This window comes from Lagopus muta, chromosome 12 (genome assembly GCF_023343835.1).
Source record: "Lagopus muta isolate bLagMut1 chromosome 12, bLagMut1 primary, whole genome shotgun sequence".
NCBI classification, from domain to species: domain Eukaryota; kingdom Metazoa; phylum Chordata; class Aves; order Galliformes; family Phasianidae; genus Lagopus; species Lagopus muta.
Window position 1 is genome coordinate 18,935,557 of NC_064444.1, and position 11,088 is coordinate 18,946,644.

At 43.4% G+C, this 11,088-nt stretch overlaps 1 protein-coding gene across 2 annotated transcripts in view; it reads left to right on the top strand.

Moving 5' to 3' along the window:
* Nucleotides 1-5,844, top strand: part of PHAF1 (phagosome assembly factor 1) — a 31,986-nt gene extending 26,142 nt beyond the window's left edge. For both annotated transcript variants that reach the window (XM_048958543.1, XM_048958542.1), the window contains 4 exons: nt 1,555-1,598; nt 2,870-2,928; nt 4,304-4,376; nt 4,829-5,844. In XM_048958543.1, coding sequence (XP_048814500.1) covers nt 1,555-1,598; nt 2,870-2,928; nt 4,304-4,376; nt 4,829-4,918 — 266 coding nt within the window. In that variant the 3' untranslated portion in view covers nt 4,919-5,844. The remainder of the gene's footprint in view (nt 1-1,554; nt 1,599-2,869; nt 2,929-4,303; nt 4,377-4,828) is intronic.
* Nucleotides 5,845-11,088: the final 5,244 nt, after the last annotated feature.

Below are 11,088 nucleotides of genomic sequence, written 5' to 3' on the forward strand. Positions count from 1 at the left end.
TAGGAGAGTGGTTAGGCCCTGGAACGGGCTGCCCGGGGAGGTTGTGGATGCCCCGTCCTTGGACGTGTTTAAGGCCAGGCTGGACGGGGTCCTGGGCAACCTGATCTGAATGTGTATGTTTGGTGGCCCTGCTAGGCAGGGGGGTTGGAACTACGTGATCCTTGGGGTCCCTTCCAACCCGGGTGATTCTGTGATTCTGTGATTCTGTGATTCTGTGAAGTCATCTGAATAAAGCGTGGGGAACCTTCCTTAGTGGAAAATCAGTGTGGTCCAAAGAACCTTCTTTAGTGCAGGTATTGGCTGATCTGCCTGTCCAGGGAATACTGGGTGCTTGTGAGGGCTTGGCCAGGGATGCATTCTTCTTTGATTGGTTTTCACTGAAAGCACTTAGCTGTGTAAAATGCAATTCTCCTGTGGATGTCACAGCAATTTGAGTGTGTAGAAAAACAATGCCTTTATGCACAAGCTTATATGAAGATTGATTTGTAGCTTAGTCAAGAGGATAAGCATGGAAGTTCTGCTCAGTTGTTTGGTTTTATTTTTTTAATTCTGTTCCTTTAGGTTATAATGCAATACTTAAATGCATTCATTTCTGATTCTTTTTATTCAGCTTGAGTATCACTATGGAGCTCTCCTGTATGCATCCATTTCTTTGTCGTTATTGTTATTTTAGTGTTGTTTTTTTTTCACTTGTTTCATTTCTAATTGACCCTTGAGGATATGTTGGGGACATATAAGTTGAAAACAAACGTTACAAAACACACAAAGAGCCCATCTTTTCCCATCTGGTGGCAGTGCATGATGCTTACTGTCTCCTGTACTTCAGCTTCAGACAGTGAATTGACAGAGTTAAGTTGCACAGTCACTAAGCTCTTTCACCAGAAAGAGGCCACATTTGTTTAGCAGGTGGAAAATACAGAAGAGCTTTCAATCAAATTAAAGACTGTTTGCTACCTTTGGCTTCGTTAACATCTAGCTCCACTCGTACTGCTTCAGGAAAATGCTTTCAGTATTTAGGAGTCGCCAAATGTATGTATAAAACAGTGCTTGAAACCACCAGCAGACAAAGCAATTCTGAGACTGTAAACGTAAATAGGATGCTGTCCTCGCCTGCAGTTTTTCCTGTTATTTTCCTGGGTTTTTTGCTTGTTTACCTTTCTGCAGCAGTGATGCTGGGGCAGTCGTTCCCACGCTCTGCTTGCTTTGTTTTTGAGGCCGTGGTGCTTCAGCCCCAGGCTGTGGGCTTTGCCAGCCTCCTTTCCCAATGCAGTGGTGTGGGACCTGGGTGGCAGGTTGTGTTATTTTGGGGAGTGTCTGTGGTAGGCATGTTGAGCTGTAGGGAAATGTTGTTTCTCTCACATTCTTACACACAACGGGAGAGCTGATCAATGCTCTCTATGATTCTGGTTGCTAGCAAATGGTAGTTAATGTGTATATCAAGTGATGTAATGCTTGCATGTCTCCCTCTATCTAAGGTAACCTCCCTACATGAAGGATTACACAGGGGTCTGTTTGAGCATGAATTACAAGGGCTTTTCTGTTTTTCTTTCACAGATAGCGCCGATTCACAGACTGAAACGTGTACAACGTACAGTAAGGTGAGTCTGTACAGACCTGAATGGTTTCTTCCTTTCCCTAAGCCCCTTAAATGCTCTATGCTGAATTTGCAATGCATTTTGTAGCAAGAACAATGGTTGTTTTATATGGTTTTAAAATATAAAAGTTGCAAGCCAAAACTTACTGTGGTAATGCTTAGTGGTTCAAATGTTTAAGAACTGAAGGTATTTGAATAGTACACTTTGAGCACATGTAATTACTGCGTGCATCTCACTTTAGCATAGCTGCAGGTAGAAGCAGGATAGTAAGTGGAAAGTGAGAGAATGGTGGCTGGATGCAAACAGGAAGAGATGTTCTTAAACCAAATTGTAACAGAGCCTTGTGATCTGATGTAGCTCTTGAAGACATGCAGTAGGTAACTAATGAGGTCCCATGTTATTCCTCTTTCTTCTGGAGGTTGCCAGTAGTTAGATGTTTTTCAGGGCAGCAAGCCTTGCAAAACTCAGTGCCAGTGTGACACCTGGTGAGGGCAGCAGGCTGCTGGAGGATCATATGGCATGCTGAGCCCTGTGAAGTTCCCAACTGGGCAGTTGCTGCTCTGTGTTTGAGAGCTTCTTTAAGTTGAAAAACATTGTGAAAATTCTGCTCCAGAGTGGTTCTACTGTTAACGTGCAGCCGGGATCAGTGCTGTTTTCATAGCTCTGAGGGTTCACTTTCCTGTCAGCAACTTGGAAGCTACTGTTCTTTGCTTTCTGCTTTAAATTACGTTGCATTCTCCAGTGCTTTGACCTATTTCAACTTTGTATGTGAAACTTCAGCTTTTGGTAAGTCTGTTTACAGAGATGAAAATTGCTGGAAATTCCTTGTCATTAAGCAGTGCAGCTTTCCTCCTCTCTTCCCAACCTGCTTGTTAAATGAGGGAGGGGCTTTAGGGAAGGCTAGCAGGGATACTGTTTCTCCCTCTGCAAAAATATGCAAAGGGATATTTTGATGAGGTTTCCCACAGCTGTTTAAAGGACATTCACTCTCCCTGCAATGCTACAAGACTCAGAGGGCAGATCTTTTATATAAAATTTAAGGCTATTTTGAGACAAAAATGAGAATAAACCCTGGGAGCAATGCCTAACTCTGAAAGTTTCTGTTACTGAGTATGGCTCTAGTCACAAAGTACCTTTGTAAATGCAGCTTCTGTGTTAATCAGCAAACAAGCGTGTTGCAAAGACGGACATGATTGGATACCTAGGTTGAAAAATAAAATTAAAAAAGTTTTCCTGTTACTTGCTTTAAGAGAAGGTCTTTGGTGTATTTGCAGTGGGACAGTATTCAGGACCTCCTGGGGCACCCTGTAGAGAAGCCAGTGGTACTTCACAGGTAAGGGAAGTTCTCTTTCTTTTGCTTGGCAGGGATTGAGCTGGTAACAGAGGGTGGGTTTAGGTAGAGAAAGATTATTTATTGCAGTTGCTGCTTCTGGGATTCTTTATTGTCAAAGTTTCATGCCTTTTGGCCAGGAACGAGTTTAGATAACTGCTCTCAGATGAATTAAGGGCTGACATGCAGAAAGAGAATATTTCCAAAATTTCTTGAGTTGTAAAACCCAGTGAAGACCTAAGCAGCATATAAAAGGAATATTTCTGCTTATGTATAATAAATAGTGTAGGTTGTTTATAGTACAGTCACAGGCATTTCAACAACATGACATCTGTGTCTGGAACATATGGCAGCAATCTGTCTGAAGAAGTTTTGCTTTTGGGTACGTGCATGATTGTTCTACAGTTCTTTTAGGCTGACTGAAGATAGAATAGTGTGCTTAAATTTACTCTGTTCCTGCAGGGTCTGAGCTGGCTGTTGGGCAAAAAGGCATTACCTGTTCACAGAACTATTGTGGAATCATATGAATCTATGTTTTTTGTCAGGACAAGTGTAACTTAGGGATACTGTGCCCTTTCTTCCCCCTTATTACTGTTGGGTGCCAGTGAGGTAGAACAGAAACCATGTCAAATAAAGCTGGAGTAAGATAATGATTACATATAGCCCTTACCCATTTTTTTTTTTATGTGTTAAGAGAGTAGATCACCCAGAATTTCCTTTACTGAACACATCTATAAATGTCTCAGACATGCAATTTGAAAGCCTACCAGTTACAAGAAAGGCCAGAAGCTATTTTCTCATTGTTTTTTTTGGCTGCAATCTAAAATCCATTGCAGTGAGCAAGAGTCTGCTATCATTGCATACACGATCAAAAAATATCCGCTGATGCATTACTCTTGAAATATACTGTATCATAATTGAGATTATTCCATTTCTGCATCTGACAGGCTAATTTTTAACATGAGATAGCACATAGTGAATACACTTGAAGGAGGCCAAGAGATTGAAGAATGGCAAGGGATCTTGCACAAAAATAATTTGTAATAGATTATATGGTAGATCTGTCTTCCTATACTTCTGTGTATTTTCAGAGTTCATCCTTCCAAGTTCTGTGAAACAGTTTTCCTGCAGAGATTGTTAGAGGCTTTGATTCCTTTCTTCCTGGTTGTTAGGAACCCTTCTGGGACATTGAACAGAAGTATCCTCTGGCTCACACAGAAACTAGCAGTGCTGTTGCACGACATAGGTTGGCTTTCTTTCTGTGAAAGCCATTCAGTGCCATAAAGATGCTGTAATTTACATTGTATTAAAGAATGGTTATTCTTGCAAGGGAGATCCCAGTCCTCATGCATCCATGTTTCCCTTCTCTTCTATTCAGGTCATCATCTCCGAACAACACTAACCCATTTGGGTCAACTTTTTGCTTTGGACTGCAACGAATGATCTTTGAGGTAAGCAGAGAAAAGCTTGATCTACCTGAGCAAAAGAAGATTAGGAGTTTGCTGATACTGCTACTTAGTAGCTTCTTATTTCATATTTCAACAAAAGCCAGCATTTAAGCTGTGTTTTTGGAGATGGTGGGCAGAACAGGCAACTTCCCAGTTCCTCTCTGAGGCTGTACATTTGCACATTGAAGCTGGCACCTCAGCACTGTTACCTTTGGCTTGTACGAGCAGGAGATATGTGAGTTCAGCTCTGAGAACTGGTGGAGCATGCTGGCGTATCAATGTCAAGGAAGCCTGGAAATCCTTTCTAGGAACTAGCCATGAGTTTTCTGTCTGTGAGCTTGCTTTCCTTTGTTCTTGGGATTTCTTTGTTCAGGCAGATCAGTTCCGTTTTTTTGCTGTTTTCACTCGGTCTGCAGTTCTTCTGATTTTCCTTTTTCCCTGCCATCCTTTTTCAGGTGATGCAGAATAATCACATAGCTTCTGTTACTCTGTATGGCCCAACAAGGCCCAGCAGCCAGTTGAGAACATCGGACCTCCCCCAGTGAGCATCCCCTGCAAAGCCAGCTAATCTAAATGCTACAGAATTAGTACAGCGTGCCTTGATTTGCTGCCACTTATTATACGGAAAGCACGTTATGATTTTTGTTTCTGTTCAGTAAGTCTTTCCACCCAGAAGTGGTGTGGAAGGGAAATTCTCTCAACCCTTCATCGTGGGGCGTGGAACTGTTGATGGAGGAAAGCAGCTTAGGTGCCTGTGCCGTCGAATGTTCCTCTCGGTTGCCCTCATCCTATGCAGCACAGAGCTGGAGAGTGGCCCCTGCCTGTGCCGACAGGAGGGGGACACAGGAGGGGACACGTAATGACTGCAAGAGTTAGAAGCACAAACTTTCTGAGCCTTGGAGCATCTGGAAGCAGGTATTGATTTTAGTCTGTTTGTGTTACTGTATTGATGTGGTGGTCACATTTTAAGAAAACGTGTGCGTGTACATATATAGATATAAACACATGGATATTTCTGTGGCTTAGGACATTGTACCAAGTGTGACAAGGATGTATATATGTCCATGATTTCAGGCACCACATCTTCGTGTAACTTTAAACCAAGCAAGTAGCATGTGCATAATACTTGGTTGTAACATTTGCACTACATACACTTTAATTACTTGATAAATGTTTATCTTCACTGAGGAGCATCTGTGTACTGGGCGTGAGTGGGGTGTGATGGTTATTTAATGTACGCTGCGCATAAAGCTTATTTATACAGTGGATGGAGCTGATCCACCTTCCTGCACTAATATGTACTTGATGTGCTGAAACAATTTTTTTTCTGCCATGGCTGGTTTACTGATTTTTATTTTTTTCATACGCAATTTCAAAAAACGCAGTTCTGGAAGAGGTTATTTCTGTGATCGAATTACGTTTTAGCGACGAGGTTTGACACAGTGCTTCTGGAAAGAAATGGGTGAAGAAATAGCATTGCCTCATATCCATCCCTTCCCAACCCCCTCTTTTCCTACTGTTTCCTCGGGGAGAGAAAGAGAGAGAGAGAGAGAGAGAGAGAGACAGAGAGAGAGAGAAGTTGTATCTGAGTATCTCAGAAAGAATTTCCCAAGCTCTGCCATCACCACAAACACCTTTTCTGTCGCTGTTGATGTACGACTTTAAGTTATGCCAAAGGTTTAGCCAAAGACATCCTTCTTGTTTCACCTTCCTGTACGTAGGCGCTAACCGCACACCCACCCAGCAGACAGGACATAGGCTTCTTTCTAGTTGGGAGATGCTGCTCGCAATGTGTTATCCCAGGAGGATACTTTAGTTTCTAGTTCTTTTATCAGTCTTATCTGGGGGAATAGGTGGTCTGTCTTTGAAATATTGAACCCTTTTTAAAAATGGACAAGAGAAATGTATAATTTTATCCCATTTTTAATATTTTGGTGTAGCAACTTGTGATACATAGATGACAATTTTGTGAGTTTTACTATGTGTGTACAGATTTTGTAAATACGACATTTTTGTAATTTTAACTCCATGTACAGTGTAATCCTGTATAGTTTATCAATGAATGCGAGATAGGAAATCGAATGTTAACAAGTTTTGGATCTCGGACCAGTAGCAGGGATAAATGTGGTGTGTGTGTGAGACGTTCTTTGCCATTTAGTCTTCCTGTATACTGTGACACTCTAAAATGTTTTGCTAAAGCAAACAAAGAAAAAAAGGCACGCGGGGAATCTAATGGATAAGGAAAAAGTTACTGTTTACCTTTATCCCTAGGTGTCACTCCTGTTGAATCCCTGTTCAATCTGTGCTGTCTCCCGTGATCATTGCTTGCTAAGAAAATTCTATGCCTCAACTTTCCTTTAGTTTCCTAATTTTAATTTCATTTTACATAGCCCTTCTGTAAATTAAATGGAATAATAATGAGCATGTACACTGAAAGAAAAATAAAACAAGACTCTCAGTTACTATTTTTGTGTTAAATACAGTTACTGGGTGTTTTTGTAATAAAACCATGGATGGTCCTGCTTTTTTTTTTCTTTTTTTTTTTTCTCTTCTTTTTTTCCCCTTATCAGATAGTCATTTTATTTTAATGTCTTTCAGGTGTGATATTTGAAATACCTTACTGGCATCCCTCCCTTTACAGCAGTACAGACAGGAGCATACATAGCAGCCTGTGTCTCAGCAGCACCTGAAACACGGTGTTGTTACCTCCCCTGAAATGGGGGATGAGAGTCTTTATGGTGCTGTAAATAACTTGCACTGTGTTTAATGAATGTCATGGTTCCACCTACATCAGCTTCCAGGTATTTCCCTCAAATGGATCAAGTTTCAAGGCTAAACGCCTTGAAAAATGTCTGCAGTGAGAAGAGCAGACCTGGTTTCTCCTGCTGCTTGTTTGCACCTTGAGGTCCTCCAGCAGACAAGCTGAGAGCTCCCTGCAGGGCAGGTGTTTCTCATGCAGGTGGAGAAGTGCTCAGCTGCCTGTGCAGCCTGCCCTCCTGCAACATGAGGTGGCGTTGGTCACCCCGTGCTCACTGTGCTCTCAGAGAACTTTGGGATCTCTGACTGGAGGTGCTGCGCGCACTTATGTTCAATACTAAAGCGTGATTGTACTGCTAATAACTTCAATTAACTTCAGTAAATCCTTTTCCAACAGTGACTTGGTTTTAGCTGCAGGAGGAGAAATTCTTGACAGAACAATTTGAGCAAAGGCTACGCAAATGCTCCCAGTGTCCAGCAGCTGTAATTCTCCAGGAGTGGGAGGTCAGGACTGTATAGCCCGAGATATTTAACAGCTTCAGTGCTCCCATTTCACTTGAGGTACTTGGGTGAGTCAAGAAAGAAAAAATACATATATATGTACATATATAGAGTAGATAATTAAATGTTCCTTCTTAATAATTCAGAGACTTCTCAAAGTTGGTCTTGAGGCGTGGAAGAAAACTTGCTTTGAAAAATCTTGCTCAGGCACTAAGAAGAACAGAGCTCATTACCTTACCGTGACTTGTTCTTATTTCCTTTGCTCCCTTTTGATTTGCTGGCAATTTCTTTTGTAAAATGAGAGAGCTTTTCATCCATTAGAAGATTACCCTGGCCCCTAACCCTGTTTTTAAGATCTATTAAGAGCACTTTGCTGTTGTGCAGAGCTGTGCAGGAGGAGGAGAGAAGGAGTCTCCAAAGATAATTTATCAGTGAGGAACGAAAGCACTTTTCCCCTCATTGCTTGGGTTTGGCTTGTTCTTTGTGCTTTCAGTCTGCAGTTTCCTTTCGGATGGGCATGGAGAGAGAATGTGGGACAGCTCCTCTGCGTCTTGCCCACTTGCCCTTTGTAGCTGCAGCTTCATAGCTTGTTTCCCTGAGATGTTTATTTTGTTTTCCACTGTCTGGAGTAAGCTAAGCCAAGCAGTGCCTGTATGGATGCATTAGGGCAGCTAGTATGGAGCCCTGAGGCCTCGTTAGAATGAAGAGCTGAGGAGCAGTGGGGCACTAATGGCAAGTTTGAAGTGCTGGGATGGAATGAGAATAGAGACTGGAGGTGAGAGCTCATGCATGCGTTTGTCTGCTGGGCTTTGAACATTGCAGTGTTTTCCACAGTGTTTCACTTGTTTGTGGTCAACAAAGCTGATCTTGGAGCCCTTCTGTCTGGAGGTGAAACTGACCTTCCTTCCCATGCCCATAGGCCTGCAGGTAGATGCTGATGTCCTGGGAGTGTTGCAAGCAGTGCCACTGGATATCACCAGCACCCTCTGCTCCCAGAAACAGTTTCTGTCAAGAAAACTGAATTTTCTGTTGTAAGGAACTGTTGCACATCTAATTCTTAACAGATTCTTAAAATGAGCCAGCAGTGTGCCCAGGTGACCAGGAGGGCCAGCAGCATCCTGGCTTGCATTGGAAATGGTGTGACCAGCAGGAGCAGGGAGGTGAGCATCCCCTGTACTCAGCTCTGGTGAGGCCGCACCTCGAGTACTGTGTTCAGTTTTGGGCCCCTCACTACAGGAAAGATGTTGAGGCCCTGGAGTGTGTGCAGAGAAGGGCAACGAAACTGGTGAGGGGTCTGGAGCACAAGTCTTACGAGGAGCGGCTGAGGGAGCTGGGATTGTTCAGTGTGGAGAAGAGGAGCTCAGGGGAGACCTCACTGCACTCTACAACTTCCTGAAGGGAGGCTGTGGTGAGGAGGGGTTTGGCCTCTTCTCCCAGGCAACGAGCAGGACCCGAGGAAATGGCTGCAAGTTGTGCCAGAAGAGGTTTAGGTTGGACATGAGGAGAAACTTTTTCTCTCAGAGGGTGGTCAGGCACTGGAATGGCTGCCAGGGAGGTGGTGGAGTCTGGTTTTTGGGGTTGTGAAGGGACAAATGTTCTGAACTGGCTCAGTTATTTCATGTCAACTTTTGTCCCAGTCACCTCAGCTGTTTTCCCCCCTATAGTGTGGTTGCACTGACACAGAGGGATTCTTCTGTGTCTTGGCTGATCAAACACAGCTTGGCACAACACATGCAGCCAGGTGAAAATGTTGCCGCTGTGTTGTGGGGTTAATGCAATACACACCAGCTCTGGTTTGTGCTTTTCATGCAAGGTATTACCCAGGATGTTCCAGAGGTAAAGGTGAAGCAAAATAAGAGGCAAATGAAAATGAAGCTTTCTGAAAATGGAACTCTTGAACATAAAATAGCATGAAGAGTTACAGAAGTATGGGGCCAGATTTGAATGCTTTTAACACAACCTTTTCCATCCCCTAATTCATTCCCCTATGCTATTAGCTCAGTCATTTTAAAGTATACGTATTGCAGTCTTGGAAGCAGGTTTTAAGTGTCTTAATATTTCAGACCTATGTAACAGATTCCTGCTAATGCTTAACCTTCATTTCTACTATTAATGCTCATCAGAGAATGCTTATTTTTAATACCAGTCTCACACACACACACACCAAAAAAACAACCCCGTCATGACGACAAATACGCATTCCCATCAAGTAAATAATCAAAGCAGCCCAAATCTCTTAGTTCCCTCTTCACCACAGCTGGTTTGGGCGAGCTGCAGGAGAGCCTCGGGATGGCCAGTGCTGGTGGGGAGCTGCTTCAGCCTTTGGAGGGACTCAGATGCACTCATGCTTTGGGTTTTAGTTTTCCCTCTCATTCTTCAATTCAGATTTCTGTAAGGCTGAAAAAATCATGGGAGACTGAATTTGGAAGTTCACTGGTTTTGACCAATGTCAGTGGGGTTAGCAGCATCCTTAGGGAAATGCATGGGGCTGATTTTCAGGGCTGCTGAGACCTGCAGCTCCAGCTGGAGGATACAACCCACGGGTGCAGCAGTTCTTCAGATGGACATTCTTCACCTCCCGAGCCTGCAGGTCTCTCAGTGCTCTCTGGACAGTGTTCTTGGTTCTCACATTTAGCATTTAGCTCTGAGATGTTTGATTTTTTTTTTTGCTGCTTGATGCTGCAGTTGGGCTTTGCTTCTGAGAACCCGCTGCAAGATGAATAATTAAGCTGCAGGCAGGAAGCATGGTATTTTAACACTCCATTCCTTCAGAGATGTCCCTGGCTTTCTTTTTTATGGTGTCTAAGCCAGCAGTGGCCTGACCTAATGACAGATCTTGGCATTCCCTACCAGTTTATGCCTTCAGAGATGCGTTCAGAGGTGCTGAATGTGAGGCTCAAGCCAGCTTTGCTCCTTATAATGACCAAATCTGGCTGCTCATGTACAGTAGGAAAAAAATGACTGTGTGCGGGTCTCTAGGTTTCAATAAAACCTACTGTGCTGTGTTAGCTTCGGATATTTGTCTGCCCCGAGGGAGTCTGCCTGCTTTGGTTGCTACTGGTGGTGCCTGCAGAGGACTTTTGTGTTTTCTTTTCTCGTCGTGGGTTATGGTAATGAACGGAACTGCCAAGCAAGGCTTTACGTGGAGCCCCACCTGGTGCAATGAATTAGCCACTTCATAAACCTGCCCCAAATTTCCTTCTGAAATGCACCGTTCTGGGTTTCCGGGAGGTGTCAGGAGGTTTTGCAGAACTCGAGTTGATGAGATCTATGTTTATTCTGCAAATTTTGCTGTGCTTAAAGGGGTAAAGCAGGATGATCGCTGCCTGCTTTTCGTGCACTTAGTGCAGGAGTTAATGGGTCTTTGTGCTCTCCTTGCAGGCAAAAAGGTTTGTGTGGAAAGTCAGGCTCTTCATAGGAAAGGCATAGCTGGTTCCATTGCCACAGCTGAAATTAG